Source organism: Ochotona princeps, chromosome 19 (genome assembly GCF_030435755.1).
Source record: "Ochotona princeps isolate mOchPri1 chromosome 19, mOchPri1.hap1, whole genome shotgun sequence".
Taxonomy (NCBI): Eukaryota; Metazoa; Chordata; class Mammalia; order Lagomorpha; family Ochotonidae; genus Ochotona; species Ochotona princeps.
The window spans coordinates 35,196,555-35,215,859 of NC_080850.1; the positions used below are offsets into that span (position 1 = coordinate 35,196,555).

General features: G+C 45.0%; 1 protein-coding gene across 2 annotated transcripts in view; it reads right to left on the reverse strand.

The window, feature by feature from the left end:
- Positions 1 to 19,305, reverse strand: part of SEC24A (SEC24 homolog A, COPII coat complex component) — a 69,553-nt gene that overhangs the window by 8,512 nt on the left and 41,736 nt on the right. For both annotated transcript variants that reach the window (XM_058677286.1, XM_004586414.4), the window contains exons 13-18: positions 19,090 to 19,296; positions 15,374 to 15,494; positions 14,960 to 15,118; positions 11,897 to 12,070; positions 4,144 to 4,254; positions 2,384 to 2,559 (exon numbers count right to left, since the gene is read on the reverse strand). In XM_058677286.1, coding sequence (XP_058533269.1) covers positions 2,384 to 2,559; positions 4,144 to 4,254; positions 11,897 to 12,070; positions 14,960 to 15,118; positions 15,374 to 15,494; positions 19,090 to 19,296 — 948 coding nt within the window. The remainder of the gene's footprint in view (positions 1 to 2,383; positions 2,560 to 4,143; positions 4,255 to 11,896; positions 12,071 to 14,959; positions 15,119 to 15,373; positions 15,495 to 19,089; positions 19,297 to 19,305) is intronic.

Consider the following 19,305-nt stretch of genomic DNA (forward strand, 5'->3'; position numbering starts at 1 on the left):
TTCCATCCGATGATTCACTCCCCAAGTGAGCCGCAACAGGCTGATGCGCGCCAATCCGATGCCGGGAACCTGGAACCTCTTCCGGGTCTCCCACGCGGGTGCAGGGTCCCAATGCATTGGGCCATCCTCAACTGCTTTCCCAGGCCACAAGCAGGGAGCTGGATGGGAAGCGGAGCTGCTGGGATTAGAACCGGCGTCCATATGGGATCCCGGGGCTTTCAAGGCGAGGACTTTAGCCGCTAGGCCATGCCGCCGGGCCCAGTCGATGAATTTTGATATTAAATATCAGACACTGATAAAACAGCTTATTCTATCAGGCAAAGTTTTCTTTCTTTTTGGGAGGTAGAGGTAGGGCCAATGACCAGGCAAGGAACACCAAGAAGTATTAAAGCAAAAGCCCTCTCACCTTAGCTATACACAAGGAACTAGAGGGACAGAGAAGGAAAAGCTACTGCCAGAGAGAACATTTGAACCCAAAGACAAGACATGGCATGTGTGTGGACTGGATAGTGGAGCTGGTTGATTTAAAGTAGGCTTCAATGCCCAATGACATGTATAAGAGCTGAATGGGATGTGGGACAGACTGGACTAATCTGCTACACATACTGGCAAGCACAGGAACTAGGGCAGGGGACAGGTCTGGTGGAGGTTATTGTGGGTTGCTCTGACTAGGCTACAGCTCCCACTGGTTTATGTGAGAGTCAAGTGTGTGCTGGGTAGAATCAGGCTGGACTGCAACACCCATTGGTTCCAGTGGAAGACAGGGCTAGAAACAGAACCAACCCAGCAATTGCAACCACCAGCTGATTGGGGTAATGGACTGTGCCAGGCCCTGTACTTGCAATTAAACACAACAATCTGGTCTGGGACCATCTCAGACAAAGTTTCTTTTGGGATCTCCCCAGTTGAACTGTCGGACTCAAAACTCTAACCATGAAGAGAAGTGCAGGTTCCATGGTCTATATGGAGTGCAAATGCCAGAGCCAAGCCTCCTCAGAGGCTCAGACAGAGCAGTGGACAGCACATTCAGGTGCATATGGAGGATAGGGCAGTCTATCGGAAACTGCAGGGGATACCTGGCATCACAACACAGGTCAGAACAAATCAATCAACTACTCCAGCCATATGTTGGCAACGAAAAACTGAGCAAACGGAGACTCTAAGATGGACTATGTCAATCAGTGGATTCTGCAGCGACTTCATCGTGCTTAGAATGGCAGGATTGGCAGCAATTCCTAACTGCTGAACTATCAAAACCACTTGAGCAAGACCCTTGGAGCATACCCCACATGGGGGACTTGGGACGGGTGGGAGGCTGGGTGGGGCTTCTCCCTTTATTTCCCCCTTTGCCCCAGATACAGAAAAAAAAAAGAGAAATAATAGTCTTACCCACCTTCCTGTAGCCCTTAAACCTTTGTGCCCTAAGTAACCATGTAAAGATTGTCAAAAATAAAGAAAAAAAAAGAAAGAAAAAGAAAGAGAAAGAGCCTGAAAAAAACTGTAGGTATGTCTCTAGCTTAAAAAAATTTTTTTAATAATTTTTACTGATGGAAAACTATAGCTGAATGTATTTTTGGTGTGCAAGTTGATACCATAAAATGGGAGAACAAGGAATGATTGAATCAAATGAGCTTGCATGTCCATCTCCTCAAATGCTTCCCATTTGTGATGTGTTTCTCCTCTGTAACTGAAACACTGTATCCCCTGACCAATGCCTCTACATTGCTTCCCACTCCCTTGCCTCTGGGGACCATCATAATGTCCTCTGCTTCTCTGTTAATCTTTTAAATTTCTCATGTAAATGAGAATATGTACTATACTTGGGTATGTGCCTTCTGGACCAAGAATAAAATACACAATCAGCTCTACAACCTCAGATTCAAACTGAACAGAATTTGTATTCCTTATCAATACAGACACTCAGTATAAAAGCTATGTGCATAACACCCACACTCTATTAGGAATTTCGAGTCATCCAGAAGTGATCTACACATGAGGGTGTGTATGTGTGGGCGATACACATCCTTGCATTTTACACCAGGGCCAAGAGCATCAGACTTTGGTGTGTAAGGTGCTGTCCTGGGACTCAATATCCTGCAGACTGCAAGGCATGAGTGAGGAATTCTCGCTAGGGAAAATTCATTATTACAACTTTGTGTAATATCCCCAAATATTTTATCTGGCAAGCATCTCATGCACAAGACATTTGCTGTAAACCACTTATTTGGAACTTTCTTGTTAATAATCTTTTTAAGAGTCAAATAAGAGAAAACGTTCCCATCTTTGGGAAGTTGCATAAAGTTTTATCTCCAGTGTTTAGTCGTTCACAGAATAGACATTTTGCCTTTTGATATTTCACCATATCAGTTTCCCTCTGAATTACCTGTTTAAGGAGAGCCAGCACAAAAAGTGGGAAGAGTCGCAAAGAAAAAGGAACCATGAGGCCGGGCTGCTGGTTACTGAGGACCGAGGCTCGGTAAGCGGAAAGCGAGTCAATGACGGCATTCACCAGAGCATCTCGAGCGTCGCTCAGACTTGCAGTCATGGATCTGTCAACAGCTAATCAAGGCGGGGAAGGGACAAAAGAAGTAAGACAGGAGTCTATCAATCCACTGTAAAGAGTCAAGATGACAGTGTATAACTACACCAAATCTTTCTTAGAGTTATTACTGCACAATGAGCCAAAACACACAGCAGTTAATTGCGTGCAATAGAGAACCAAGTCAACCTCTGTTAAATGCTGTTCTTTCATCACCAGAAGCCAGACTGGAAGTGCAGGAGCTGGGACTCCAAAAGGCATTCCCGCACGAGATGTGGCCACTCAGCCTCAGGGCCACCCCCGTCCTGCAGATTATTTTAAAAATCAACAGTGCCTGAGAGGCAGTTAATATTTTCTACCATAATAATGATAACCATGAGCACACTGTTACAACAACCATTTGAAAGAAAAACAAAGAAGGCAGTGACCCTCACATCCCTTAGGCCTTGGGCACCAACTTCCAGCAACACGGAACACTAGCTGCTGCTGGTGGATCCTTCACAGGATCATTACCACAAAAAGGTTCCAAGTAGTAAATTCAAGAGAATGGCCAGCTCTCCCTGCTTCAGCCTGTTTGTATGTGAAGCAAGTGGACCATTTGAAAGTCCTCCTTGATAGAGAGCTGGAACAAGAATCCAACGAAGGAACCTAGGGAAGGTGTCTGGTGAAGCAATGGAATGCCTGGATCCCATAGTGTAGTGCTCGGGTACAAGTCGTGGATCTGCTCCCAAATCCAACCTTCTGTTAATGTGTAACTGGGAAGCAGAGGCGATCACTCAAGTACCTGGGGAACTGCCACCCACATGAGAGACCTAGAACGAGTTCCTAAATGCTGCCTGTGGCCTGGCCATTCTCAGCCCAGCATCTGAGTAGTGAAAGAGTAGATGAAAGCTTTGTCTCTGTCATCCACATAGACAAAGAATTTGAAAACAAGATACAAATCAAAAAGCTAACTATACTTGAGATGAACGTAATTAAGTAAAGATATTAGTAAATCTTCCATTAGCTCACATGATCTGGCCAATGGTACAAACAAAATAAGATTGAAAGGTACTTCCAAAAGTTCATGAAAAAGGAATATTATAAAAAAATTTATTAATGAATTTTAAAATGTTTTTGTACCAAAATAAACTCATTCTTAAATTTCATTTTTAAAAAGGTTTTATTTATTTTAAGGGTAGAATTACAGAGAAAAAGTTAGCAATAGGGGAAGAGACCTTCCTTCCACTGGTTCACTCCCCAAATGGCTGCAAAGGCTAGGGCTGGGTCAGGTTGAAGTCAGGAAACAGGAGCTTCCTCCAGGTCTCCAACATGGGTGCTGAGGCCCAAATAGTTACACCACAGTTTGCTCTCTTTTCCCCAGGCCATTAGGAGGGAGCTAGATCCAGAGTGGTGTATTCAGGACAGGACTTAGGTCCACATGGATGCTGATGCTGCAGCTTTACCTGCTATACTACAACAATGGCCTCTCAAATAGCCACTTACCAGCCAAGCACAAGGACCCAAAATCATCAAACATGTGAAACCAAGTATACACAAAAAACATATATTTATCTAATGTTATTGCTTAAAAACTATTTGAACTAGGTGTTGACACCTCTTACCCATATTGGCCAGCAAGCCTGCAATTGCTTGAACATCAGCTCCAAGAAAGACTTCATTCAAGGTGGAGACCACAGGCAAGCACAAAGTATGCACACGGATTCTTCTTTCACCTTTGCAGAAAATATGCAAATGATGTGAAGGGACAGCATGTTTCAAAAGGTTATTTTAAAGAAACTTGAACAAAAATATACTTACTTCCAATTTACAAAAATGTGGGTTAAGCAGAGGTAACATTAAAAAGAAATTAATAGTCACAATATTGTTTCTTCAGTAATTACCCAATGACCATAATAATTATAAGAAACAAAATGAAAACCTTTGAGAATCGTACTTTATACACTTATCTTAGAAAATTTCCCAAGCAGCAAGATTTTTACATTTTAGCTAAAATGCTAAATTACAAAAGGTAATTACTGATTACCAAACTATTAAAATGATTAAACAAATTTCTAAAGATAATGCCCATGATACAAACTAAAGTGGTAAATGAGTGGCAAAAAGTAGCAAAAACATATATATAATATATATGTGCATGTATATGGAATTCACATCAAATAAGTATAAAGACAAGAAATCTTTTTGTGAAAATGGCTAACATGATTTAGAATTTTTATTAAAACACTGATAAAAAAGAAGAAAGATAATGTTTAGCATTTTATATTTACAACCGTTGCACTCATAAAAAATTAAAGGCTAAAATGAAACAGGCAACTTGATGGGAATAAAAATTAGCATTTTTTTTTTGATGCTATATGTCGCCAACTAAGATTTTTCAGGGTTGGTACTGTGGTCTAGAGGGTTAAGCCACCACCTGCAGGATTGGCATCGAGTGGGTATTGATATAAGTCCTAGCTACTCTACTACTGATCCAACTCACTGCTAGTATGCCTGGTGGGCAGGGGAGAATGGGCCAGGTGCTTAGACCCACTGCCCACATGGTAGACATGGATGGAGTTCCAGGCCCTTCTTTTGGCCTGGGCCAGACAATGCAGAATTTCTCCCCCAGCAACCTCTTCCCTGTCAATATATAAGCAAAAGTCTTTCAAAAAACAAAATTTAGATTGGTGTATGGGGTAGCAGAGAGCTGCTGCCTGTAATACCAACATTCCATCATGGTCCCTTTCAAATAAAATGAAACATATAGTTAGGTGCTGGAGCACTGCCTGTTGATCCTCTGCCTGTAGGAGGTGCAGGCACCCCACACGGGCACTGGTAGTGGTACCTGTTCCAGCTGCTCTGATTGTCATTTAACTTTATGCTTGTGGCCCGAGAAAGTAGCAGAGAGTGGCTCAAGTACGTGGACCCCTGAACCCATGTGGGAGGCCTGAAAGACACTCCTTAGTTAGAATCAGCTCAGTCATAAATGCCATGGCCATTGTGGTGTGAAAGTGTCTCCTCTCTGTAAATCTCTCTTTCAAGTAAATAAATCTTAAAAAAAAAAACGGGCCCGGCAGCATGGCCTAGCAGCTAAAGTCCTCGCCTTGAACGCGCCGGGATCCCATATGGGCACTGGTTCTAATTCCAGCAGCTCCACTTCCCATCCTGCTCCCTGCTTGTGGCCTGGGCAGTCGAGCATGGCCCAAGGCTTTGGGACACTGCACCCGCGCGGGAGACCCGGAAGAGGTTCCAGGTTCCCGGCTTTGGATTGGCGCAGCACCGACCGTTGCACTCACTTGGGGAGTGAAACATCGGACGGAAGATCTTCCTCTCTGTCTCTCCTCCTCTCTGTATATCTGACTTTGCAATAAAAATAAATAAATCTTTAAAAAAGAAACAAAAAAGGGCCTGGCGCAATAGGCTAGCGGCTAAAGTCCTTGCCTTGTGCATGCTGGGATCCCACACGGCCATGGGTTCTAATCCCAGCAGTCCTGCTTCCCATCCAGCTCCCTGCTTGTGGCCTGGGAAAGCAGCGGAGGATGGCCCAAAGCCTTCAAACCCTGCACCTGTGTGGGAGACTTGGTGGAGATTCCTGGCTCTTGGCTCCAAAACAGCGCAGCACCAGCCGTTGCACTCACTTGGGGAGTGCATTATCGAACAGAAGATCTTCCTCTCTGTCTCTCCTCCTCTATATATATCTGACTTTGCAATAAAAAAATAAATAAATTTTTAAAAAAAAGAAACAAAAAAAACTTTAAGAGAAAAAAGAAAAGCCTAACTAGCCTTCACATCAATTAAGATAAAATATAAATTATAAGTATTAAGAGTAATACACCACACTGCTTTTAAATATCTATTTACTATTTACTCATTTATTTGAAAGACAAAAGTACAGACAGAGTAGAGACAATCAGTGAGTTCCTCTCCATCTGGTTTGCTCTCCAGATGGCTACAATGTCTGGGGACCAGCCAAGCTACAGCCAGGAGCTTCTTGCAGGTCTCCCATATGGGTGCAGAGGCTCGGGCACCTGCACTGCTTTCCCAAGCATATTAGCAGCAAGCTGGCTTGGAAGTGGAGCAGCTGGGTCTTGCATCAGTACCCATATGGGATACCAACATTGCAGGCACAGGCTTAACTTACTACATCACAATGCCGGTGCTACATCTCATTCATAAAATGTGCTTTCTATATTATAAGCTCCTTTAAAACTTAACTCAAGGAGCATGGGATGTTTAAACCTCTATCTGTGGCACTGGTATCCCATAAGGGAAGTAGTGTAAGTTTCAGCTGCTCCATTTCCAATCCAGCTTCCTACTGATGTGCATGGGAAAGTAGCAGAAGGCAGCTCGAGTCTGTGGGTCCCTACACCCACATGAAAGACCCTAAAGAAGCTCGTGGCTTCAGACCAGACCAGCTCCAGATGCTGTGGTCATCTTTTGGAGTTAACTAGCAGATGAAAGATCCCTGCTCCCTGACTCAGTAATTCTGCCCTTCAAACAAATAAATAAATAAACCTTTAAAACTTAAGTTTATCATTTCCCTGAGGAAATTCCTGTGGAACATAGTTTTTTTTTTTTTTTTAAGATTTACTTATTTTATTACAAAGTCAGATATACAGAGAGGAGGAGAGACAGAGAGGAAGATCTTCCATCCGATGATTCACTCCCCAAGTGAGTGCAACGGCCGGTGCTGTGCCGATCCGAAGCCAGGAACCTGGAACCTCTTCCGGGTCTCTCACGCGGGTGCAGGGTCCCAAAGCTTTGGGCCGTCCTCGACTGCTTTCCCCAGGCCACTAGCAGGGAGCAGGACGGGAAGTGGAGCTGCCGGGACTAGAACCGGCGCCCATATGGGATCCCGGCGCGTTCAAGGCAAGGACTTTAGCTGCTAGGCCATGCTGCCAGGCCCGAACATAGTTTTTTAAAAAAAGACTTATTTGAAAGGCGGAGAGACAGAGAGGCAGCGAGACAGACACATAGGGAGGCAAGAGAGACAGTTCTTCCATTTGCTGGCTCACTGCCCAGATAACTACAAGAGTTGATCCATGCACAAGCCAGTAGCATGGAACTCCATCTGGGTATCCCATGTGGGTGGCAGGGACACTTGTACGTAAGCCATCAACTGCTGCCTCCCTGGGTGCACATCAGCAGGAAGCTGGATTGCAAGCAAAGGCAGGACTTGACCCCAGGCATAAGGGATGCGAGCCTATCAGCAGCTGAACTGCTGTGCCACAATACTGCTCCTGAGGAAGGAGTTGCACAATTCAGATTTATTAAAGAATGTGTCAGTTATTTATTAGCTGATGTCCTATGCACAGTGAACTCTCAATAAATCTGTTAAAGAAATGAATAAGCACAACAGCTTAGAAAAATGAATGCCACACATTATTGTTCTACCAAGAATAGCAACAAAGCTCTTATGAATTAGACACCAGTTACAGGGATTCCCTGACCATACCAAAACCCATAAACGCTCAAGCCCCTTTTATGAGACATCTTATCAAATTTCTATATCTCCTAAAATAATACGAGACCATTATGAAAACAGCTGTTGTATTTTATGATTGAGGGAATAATGAGAAGGGAGAAAACCTGTCCACGCTGATCATGAACATGATTTTTTTTTTCTGAGTATTTTCCCTTTGTGGTGGGTTGAATGTGAGGATGTAGAACCCACGGACACAGCAAGCTAAGCGAACTCTTTCAGCTTACTGAAAGTGAGAAGTCATCTTCAAAGAACAGAGAGTTTGTCATAGGCCACAGGGTATGTAACCACATCAGCAAGGTTACCTTTTTAAGCTCCCAATTAGAGTGCCAGGGCCCCACATCAGAGCACCTGGATAATTCTAGGCTTCAGCTCATTTTTCCACCACTGTGCCAAAGCACATGCTGAGAGGCAGTAACTGAGTTCTTGTCACCCACGTACAACTCCTAAATTCACCCCTGTCTCCTCCATGCAGTGAACTTTACGCATTTAGAAGTAAATCTTTGTATGGGAGCTCCCTGTGTGTGTGTCTCTCTCCTCTCAAGTAAAAAATTTTAGGGGTGGGGCTTTATGCTGCTACCACTGCCACCAGGTCACAGGCCAGTGGATTACCTGGGGAAGGGAGTTTGGCAATGTGTGGGAGTGAGGGCTGCTGAGAGAGTACTTTACAAGTTTGAGATGATGTTGGGGCCTTTGGTCACTACACTCACAGATAAATTAGGGGGCTGAGACTGGTTGGTATAGGGAGGGGTATCAGAGGGCATGTCTAGGTCAGACGAATACACCTGCCTGAGCGGGAGTCCTAGGCCAGACTAAATGGCTTCATCTGGCATCCACAGGCACACATGAAAGCTAGGACTGTGTCACAGTACCTGCCAGTGAGTGTCAGAGCGTGCATAAGGGCCATGCAAGCCTCAGCCACAACACCAACCAGCACATGAGAGAACCAGTTCTGGGGATAAGATTCTGTAGGGGATTTGTGGGCTTACCCCTGGGACTGTAGTACTCACTGGTTTTCATGACATGCTGAACTAGGCATGACCATGGAACTCATCAACACTCATAGGAACTGGGATGGCCCAGGGAGTGGCACCTGCAAGTGCACTAGAGAATTGGGTCCACAGGAGACCTGGGCCTAAGTACCTGCCAGCAAAGTTCACATCTGGTTCTGGGAGCATGCATTGTGGGGAAACTTGGGGAGCTCCCCTACTAGCCCACAGCTCCTACTGGGGAATGCAAGAGCCAGGATTAGTGGTGGGCAGGCCTGAGAGGCTACACCACTCATTGGCATGTGGGTGGGCTGGCTCAGGGGGTAGGCTAAGCAGAGATGAGCCAAGCCAAAGCACCCACTGGAATGCCTGCAAGTTAGGACAGAGTGTTGGCTGCACTATGCTAGGCTAATGTATCCATTGGTTCATGAGAGCCAAGGATGGCAGCAGACTGGACACAGCTAGGAACAAGCCTGGTAGGGAAACTAAGGAGATTCAAGGCAGCAGTTCCCACTGGTAAGTGTGAGATCCAGGACTGGGAATGAACCAGCCTCAAAATGGCTACAACATTCCTCGACATGCATGTGGGCAGGGTCCAGGGGAATGTCACATTGGGCTAGGCCCCAGCACCTGCTGGTGCTCCCATAGTGTGGGACAAACTGGGCAAGGTCATGGTAATTGCAAGTCCACATCACAGCTGGGTCTGGAGGTAGACCAGGCAGGGCTGGGCCATAGTATCCACCGATGAGAGCTAGAATTGGGTGTGGGTCAGTAGTGCAAGGTTACAGTACCCACCAGTGAATACTGGGACTGGAGGTGCGCCATGTCAGACTGGACCAACCACCAACCTGTGTGCATGAGATCCACGACTGGGAGCTGGTCTGACAGGGAAACTCCCCTATTAAGATGCAGCTCCCACTGGTGAGCACGAGAGCCAAGACTGAGGGCAGCTCAGGCCAGGTCAGCCCATAGTACTCATTGGCAAATATATGGGCCAGATCTGAGGGCAGGTTGGGCTGAGTCAGTTCACAACACCTGCTGGTAAGTGAGAGAGCCAGGACAGGGTACAGGCCAGGACAAGCTGGGATGCAACACCCACCAGTTCACATTAGGGCTAGTACTGGGGACTGGCTGGGCTAGGCTAGGCTGCAGTATCTGCCAGCATGACTTAGGACTGGGGCAGGCTGGTCAGAGTCAGGTTGTAGCACCTGTCAGCGAATATCAAGGCAAGGTGGGTGATGCCAGACTGGGCCACAGCACCCATCAATCCTGGGCCTGAGGAAGAGCTTGACAGGGGAGCTTCAGGGATTCCCCTGTTAGGCCACTATTCTCTATGGTGAGCATGAGGCTGGGACTGGGGGCAGACAAAGCTGGGCAGGCTGTAACATCCATTAGTGTGCACATTAGCTGGGTTTGGGGGAATGCTAGGCTAAGCTAGTCCACCACATTTACTGGCACATGGAAGAACCAGATCAAGTGCAGGCCACCCAGCCTTTGCCACAGCATCTGCTGATAAGTGTTGGGACTGGGTACAAATCATGTCAGGCTAGACCTCAGTACTCCACGGAAAATGCAAGATCCGGAGCTGGGAGTGGGCCCAGCAGGGAAAACTGTGGGCACTCCTCTGCTAGGCTTCAGCTCCCGCTGGTGAGCACAAGAGTCAGGACTGTAGGTGGGCCAGGCTGGACAAGGTGGCAGCACCCATCAGCATCTATGGGCTGGCTCCAGGGTAGGCAACAGCAACCATGGGTACAAGAGCTGCATGGGATGTGGGACGGGCCTGGTAGGGGTTATTGGGGGTTGTCCCAACTAGGTTGCAATTCCCAACAGCGTGTATAAGGTCCAAGTTTGTGGTGAGTTGGGTTGGGCTAGGCCGCAGTACCTGTCAGTTGCGAAGGAGATGGGACTGGGGGCAGGACTGACCAGGTAACTTCATTCAACAGAGTGTGCACAAGCTAATGTGGGTGACAGATTGAACCAGACCCCGCACTAGCTGGCACACACTAGAGTCAAGACTGGGGTCACCTAAGGTGAGAAAATCAACCAGACTGCTGGACTCAACTCTGTCCACAGGTAATATCACATAATACGTGGTCTGAACTTGCGGTATACATACTGGGACTGGGCCTCCTCAGTTGCTGATGCCCAGCAGTGAACAGCATGCCCAGATGCACATGGGGGACACAACAACCAGCTCATCTAGGCTATCAGAGGATGATGAATGTCACATCAGAGGATGGAAAGCAGAACAGGTTGGAAAACTCTCCTGGCCAAGCTCTTACACCAAGTGCCTGGGTGGGTGTGTGGATGCATTAAGGTAGACTTTGTCAACCAACAGTCCTTGGAAAATTTTTCTCAACACTGGAGTAACAAAACCAACAAAGTCTCAGAAATAATAAACCACTAACATAACACTTTTGGAGCATTCTTTCCCTACATCAGGGTCTCTAAAATGACATCAGATGACGAAGGAGCAAGTCCTATCCCTCTTTTCCACACCAATGTATATACAGGAGAAAAAGATTGAAAACATTTCTTGGGCCCAGCGGCATGGCCTAGCAGCTAAAGTCCTCGCCTTGAGTGCGCCGGGATCCCATTTGGGCGCCGGTTCTAATCCCGGCAGCTCCACGTCCCATCCCGGCAAAGCAACTGAGGATGGACCAAAGCCTTGGGACCCTGCACCCAAGTGGGAGACCTGGAGGAAGAGGTTCCAGGTTCCTGGCTTCGGATCGGCACAGCACCGGCCGTTTCGCTCACCTGGGGAGTGAATCATCGGATGGAAGATCAAACAGTTTAAAAACTTACTGTTATCACAACACTGTGCTTTTGGCTAATAATACTATTATGTCACTGAAAATATTGTGTATTTATCATCACAATAAAAGTAAATAAACAAAAACTTACCTTTGCTGGATGTATATAAGAGCGCTGACTGAAAAGAAACTAGCTGGGTGTCAGTGAGACTCTCTTCCACAGACATCTGTACTGCATAGCCAGCATCTGGGTTGACATTAGGCAAAGACAGAAGGTCTGTGGACCGAACAAAGAAGTTCCCATGGAAAGTATGGATGGAAAGACCTAAAGAAGAAAAAAAGAACAATTCAAATAGATCTATATGCTGGTATTTACTTTTTGTTCTAGTCACTCATCAGAAAAGTAGAAAGTAAGTTTATATAAGACAAAATACTTGATGAAGGCAAAAAGTAATAGGTGTCGTCTTCAATGAACATGTTCTAAATTATCAAACAACTTTCTAAAAATGGCACATTGGTAAGATCTTTCACTTGCAGTGCCAGCATCCCATATGGGTGCTGGTTCAACACCCAGCTGTTTCACTTCCAATGATTCAGCTGTCTGATAACACACTTGGGATAGCAGCAGAAGATACCCTCCGTGCTTGGACACCTGCTACCACATGGGAGGCCCAGAAGAAGCTTCAGGCTCATGGCTTCAGATCAGCCCAACTTTGGCCATCTCAGCTATTTGGGGAGTGATTCATCATATGGCAATCTCTCTTTTCTCTCTGCAGCTCTGCCTTTCCCATAAACAAATAAAACATTTAAATAGAAACCATTAAGACAGCAATGACAGGTCCAGCATGATGGCTCAACTGGATAATCTTCCCCTAGCAAGCACCATAATTCCATATGGGTGCTGCTTCGTATCCTGGCTGCTCCACTTCCCACCCAGCTCCCTGTTTGTGGCCTCGGAAAGCAGAGGACGGGCCAAAGCCTGGGGACCCTGCAGCCATGTGGGAGACCCAGAAGAAGCTCCTGGCTTCTAGCTTTGGATCAGCTCAGCTCCAGCCATTGCAGCCATCTGGGAAGTGAACCAGTAAATGGAAGATCTGTCTCGTTCTTTCTGTACATCTGCCTTTCCAATATAAATAAATAAATACATAAAGAAATCATTTTAGTCCCACCAATTCTCAGTTTTCTAGTTTCCTGGTAATGCACCTCTGAGGAGGCAGCAGGTGACACCAGCAGTGATTGGGTCCCTATCATACATGAGACACCAGGATGGAGTTCTGGGCTCCTAGCATCACCTCTGCCTGAGGAGAGATTTGAAAAGCCAACCAATGGATGGAAACTCCCTCTCTACCCACCTTTAAAACAGTTATTTAAAAAAATGTTTTAATGTCCATCTGGGTGGGCCTGGTGCCATGACATATTAAGTTAAGCCTCTAGCTGTTGAAAAAGCATCCCATATGGGTACCAGCTCCACTTGCAGCTGCGCCACTCCAAATCCATTTCCCCACTTATGGCCTAGGAAAGCAAAAGAGAATGGCCCAAAGCCTTGGGCCCCTGAACCCACATGGCAGACTTGGAAAAAGTTCCTGGCACCAAGCTTTGGGTCAGCTCAGATCCAGCCATTGCAGCAATTTGAGAAATGAATCAGCAGATGGAAGATCTTTCTCTTTGTCCCTCCTCTTTGTAAATCTGGCTTTCCAATGAAAATAAATAAATCTTTAAAAAAAAAAAAGCTTCAAAATATCTGACACAATGGTTCATCTGCCTCCTTTGTGGGGCCCATAGCAAACACCTCATCTCCACCGAGTGCATCATCTGGCAGGCCATTCCCCTCCCTGCAAACCTGAGCCTTTCACTGGCCTGTGCTGCCCTCTCAGCACTGCTGGGCAGTAAAGTCTGCATTTTCTGTGAGAGTCCCATGCAGGCTCCTCACCCTGGGCAGCACTCCCACTCTCAGGATGCCTCCCATCCACAGATTGGCTCTAGGTGATCAGTCCATTCCTGCATCTCAACGACAGGCCTGGCTCGTGGGACCAACTGGCAGGTAAGGCCTGCTGGGAGGTAACTTCAGCAGTGAGGATGCTGGGGGATAGATCATCTCTCTGCCTCTCTCTGTGTCTTACACACTCACACACACACCATGCACACACACAGACCACTCTAAAGTGATGGTACAGTGCAGGATCTCCCAGACAGGGCAGCTAGCACCCAGGGAGATACTCAAGAAATCCTTGTCAAATGTATGTCGGGAGTTTGATGCTCTTTCTTTCCCAGGATTCTCACTTGTCTCCCACACAGACACTTGTGGCCAAATTCCCTGCTGACAGATGTGGGCATGGCATAGGAAATATGCTCAGGAATGAGGGGGGGTGCGGGCAGCACCATGGCATAGCAGGCTACTGGCATCTCATATGGGTTCCACCAATTCCCATCCAGCTGCATGCTATTATCTGGGAAAGTAGCAGAAGATGGGCCAAAGCCTTGAGGCCCTACACCCACACTGGAGACCAAGAAGCTGTTTTGGGCACCCTGGCTTCAGACCGGCCCACCTCACACCATTGTGGCCATTTGGGGACTAAACCACTGGATGGAAGATACCTCTCTTTGAATCTTTAAAAATAATCCATCAGTGATATTCTTATATTCTTCAGGGACATGGTCTCTTCGCAATTGGTAGCTCACACATCAGACTATCCATCATTTTACACTGCGCAGCTGCAATAGTTGGAAGCACATCAACAGTAGGCTCTATTATTAATAGTACATTCCACCATACTCAGGAAACTATTTTAGGAAGGAAAACCTTAAAGTAAAAACATCTGTGTTTGTTAGTATCTAAACAGTTAGGGGTGGCAGGCACTTAATCTAGAAGCTGAAATGCCTGTATCCAATAGCAGCACTCCTGGTTTCATTACTTTGCTCTACTTATTGATTCTAGTCTCCTGCTAATGCACTTGATGGGAAGCGGTGATGACTAGATTCCTGCCACCAACACTAGAGATCTGGTTTGAGCTCCTGGTTTCTGATTTCAGCCTGGCTAAATCTCAGCTACTGTAGGGATTTGGGGACTGAACAGTAGATAGGGGTGCTGGCTTTTGTGTTTTCTTTGCTACTCAAAATTTTAAAATAAAATAAATAAATATATAAGCAATACTTGCTCCTACATTAAAAAAAAAAAAAACAAAAAACAAAAAACAAAAAACAAACCCTTTCCCACCTTTGGTGCACCGAATTCGCATGACGGCTTCAAAGCCAATTTTCCGCGTGAGGTATCTCTGTAGTTCCTTCTGGAATTTTTGTACTTGTACTGGGTTGTGCTGATGATGGTAGGAGGGATAGTAATACACACTACCTGCTGAATATCGAGAAATACAACCTGAAAAAGAATACATACTCCTTTTAAATTGTGTCATTAATGTCTATTAGCTCAAAAAAGTAACAGCAGGCATTGAGTCGATATTGGCCTAAATTCTCAAAGGTCTATCAGAAAAGAATATTTCACTTCATTAAAACAAACTGTATGAAATTATTCTATTAATACTTACAGATATGTTTTTTTCTTACTTAGAATATCATCCTATAAATACAACTCAAATAATCATTTAAGAGAAAAAAGTTACGAAGAACTTACCCAGAGAAGCCAAATCAGAATACTGTCCACTGAGAAGGAATAAGTCAACAGCTACCTGTTGACCAGAACAGTCCAAGGCTAATTTCTTATAGAAATCAGTGGATGGAGTCAAGTGTATTTCCTATTAATAAGAAATCATAAAGGGAAAATATTAGTATATTAGTAAATTTTCCAGAATTTAACTTCTATATTTACAAAGTTATTAAAATTTATTTTTCCTGGGAAATTTTCAAAACTAATTACTTATTTATTCAAGATACATTTGAGAGGCAGAGTTCCAGAGAGACAGAGATCTTACATCTCTTGGGTCACTAACCAAATGGCTACAATGGCCAGGGATGTGTAAGGCCAAAGCCAGAAGGCAGGAACTCCCACCAGGTCTCCCATATGAGTGCAGGCATACAATGACTCGGGCCATCTTCAGCTGCTTTCCAGGCTCATTGGCATGGAGCTGGATGGAAAGTACAGCAGTTCAGACATGAACTGTTATTCATATGAGATGTCAGTATTTCAGATGACAGCTAGCTAACTACACCTGAAGGTCAGACACTCTTTGTTTTCTTTTTGCTTCATTTAAAAATATTCATAATTTTTTTTCACTTATTTGAAAGGCAGAGCATTAGGGGTCAGGGAAGATATTCAATTAACTGGTTCACTCCCTCAAACAGCCACAATAGTCAGGGCTGCATGAGGTTGAGGCCAGGAACATGGAACTCCATCTGGGTCTGTCGATGGACAGCTTATTCACTAGCAGGAAGCAAGAAAAAAAAAACAAAGAATCCAGAATTTGAACCAGGAACTGATACTGAATGCAGATATCCCGTGTTGAAGATGAATCAGTCAGCTACACCACAAAATCTACCCTACATCCTTTTGATTTGATACATTATTAGGTTTTTCTATAAGAACCATGTATTACACAAGAATATTCTAAAATATTTCTTACTTTTAGAAATAAGAAATGCATATATTATATTAATGTTGCAACTGATACAATTTTAAAAATCTACTAAATGTTCAGTATGCATGGAAAATTTTTTTTTAAGATTTATTTATTTTTATTGGAAAGGCAGATATACAGCAAGGAAGATCATCCGTCCGATGGTTCACTCCCCAAGTGGCTGCAACAGCTGCAGCTGAGTTACTCCGAAGCCAGGAGCCTGGAGCTCTTCCGGGTCTCCCATGAGTGTGCATGGTCCCAAGGCCTTGGGCCATCCTCGATTGCTTTCCCAGGCCACAAGCAGAGAGCAGGATGGAAAATGGGGCCACCAAGATTAGAACCGGCGCCCACATGGGATCCTGGGTGTGCAAGGCGAGGACTTTAACCACTTTGCGATCGCGCCAGGCCTGGAAATTGTTTTAAACAAGGCATTATAATACCTACTAAGTTTTTTCAATTACCTTAAGTGGTGGATACTATCATTACTCTTACTTCTCATATAAGGAAACAAAATGGCAAAGAAATAAAGTAGCTGCTCAAGTTCACTTAACTATCAAGCAGTAAAACTTACATATTCTGAATCAAGAAGTGACATGATAACTAGTACAGAATAATGGCCTCCGTATTACAAAATTCTAGAAAATGTAGGGCTGAAAATCTGGGCCTGAAATCATAGCCTAGTGGCTAAATTCTCGCCTTGGATCTGCCAGGATTCCATATGGGTATGGTTTGTGTCCTGGCTGCTCTACTTCTCATCCAGCTCCCTGCTTGTGGTCTGGAAAAGCAGTCGAGGATGGCCCAAAGCCTTGGGACCCTACATCTATGTGGGAGACCCGGAGGAGGCTCCTGGCTCCCGGCTTTGGATCGACAAAGCTCTGGCTGTTGAACTAGTGGACAGAAGATCTTTCTCTGTTGCTCCTTCCCTCCATAAATCTGCATTTCCAAATAAAATAATCTTTTAAGACTGAAAGTCTAAGGTTTTAAATACAAGATACTCCAAAGCAGTTTGTGGTCGTCAATATACCAAACCATGACTCCTGGTATTGGCCATCCAGGTTCTACTTTGTCCTTTGCAAACATAATTTCTACAGTCTCCCAGACTGTCTCAACAAAGCTGTGTTGAACTGATAGTGGGCTGCTGCAGACATTAAAACTAAGGTGGCACAGGTACTGTGGTGCAGCAAGTTAAGCCACTTCCAGGGATTGGCCACATCCTCAAACAGGGTGTCTGAGATCAAGTCCCAATTTCCTGCTAATGTGCTCAGAGGCATTAGATGATGGCTCAACTGCTTGGATACAGGAGTTCCTGGCTCATTAAATCAGTATGACCCAGTTCAGCTGTTAATGGGATTTGGGGAATAATCCAGAAGATGAAGATACCTCTCTCTCAGTTACTGTGTTGTTCAAGTAAGTAAACAAAGAAATCCGTAAGTAAATAAAATAGGAGTCAGTGCTATAGCACAGTGAACTAAGCTGACACTTGCAATACTGGAATCCCACAATGCAGTGTTGCTTTTTTTTTTAAGACTTAGTTATTTGATGAGAAAGTCAAATTTAGCGATGTTTGCTTCTTTCGATTTTTAATTAAAAATTTTTTTAATTTTTCCTTTTTAAAAATTTACTTATTTTTATTGGAAAGACAGATACACAGAGAGGAGGAGAGACAAAGATCCTTCATCCAATGGTTCACTCCTCAAGTGGCCACAATAGCTGGAACTGAGCCAGTCCGAAGCCAGAAGCCAGGAGCCAGAAGCTTCTTCTGGGTCTTCCACATAGGTGCAGGGTCCCACGGCTTTGGGTTGTCCTCGACTGCTTTCCCAGGCCACAAGCAGGGAGCTGGATGGGAAGCAGGGCCACCGGGATTAGAACCGGTGACTATATGGGACCCTGGCAGTGCATTCAAGGTGAGGACTTTAACTGCTAAGCTATCACGCCAAGGCCTTAAAAAATTATTTATGTTTATTGGAAAGACAGATTTACAGAGAGAAGGAGAGACAGAAAGATCTTGCATCTGCTGGTTCACTCTCCAAGTGACTACAGCAGCCTAAGCAGAGCCAATCCAAAGGCAGAAGCTTCTAAGTCTCCCACGTGGGCACAGGTTCCCAAGGCCTTGACCCATTCTCCACTGCTTTCCCAGGCCACAATCAGGGAACTGGATGGGAACTGGAGCAGGAGCAGCTGGGATACGAACAGGTGCCAACATGAGATCCCGTGAGTGCAAGGCAAGGATTTAGCCACTAGGCTACTGCACCCAGCCCTGGACTGCTGATTTGAGTGCTACCCATTCCACTTCTGACTCAGCTCCCTAATAAAGTGCCTGGGAAGGCAGAGTAGGATGACCAAAGGGCATCCCTGACACCGACATGAAAGACCTGAAGTAAGTTCTAGGCTCCTAGCTTGAGTTTAGACAGCCTGGGGTCATCTGGGAAGTAAATAAAAAAAAATACAAAGATCTCTGTTCACCCTCACTCTCTCTCTCCTTTTTGTTACCTCCTCTTCTCTCTGCCTTTAAAATAGAAACAAATCTTTAAACAATAAAACAAAATGGGGGAATGCAAAGAAAGAGGAAAAAAATAAGGCAAAGATGAGTTAGTTAAAAAAATATAATAAAACAAGAAATATCTACATAAGAATGAAATATTTTAGATCCATTTCCTTACATATTCTCCTCCCCACAACTGGGCAAAAAAACAAAGAAACAAACAAAAAACCCCTGTGATCAAAGGAACTTAGCAGCAGCATAAACCTTATCATCTCACTGTTGCTGACTTCTGACCTTAGCAGATGACCTTTGGTTGGGTTCCTCGCGTGGTTTCAGGGCTCCCGCCCCAAGAGTTGGGAGTTGTGTTTGGAAAACAGACATTCGGCCTCCAGTTGGGGACATCAGCTTAAAGGCAGCTTGAAGTGCAGGACCCAGGGCACTCTGGGTCTCTAGTGTCTTGGTGAACATTTGCGGCAAAGTCTTCAGTAAGTCTTGGACAAGCTTGTGAAA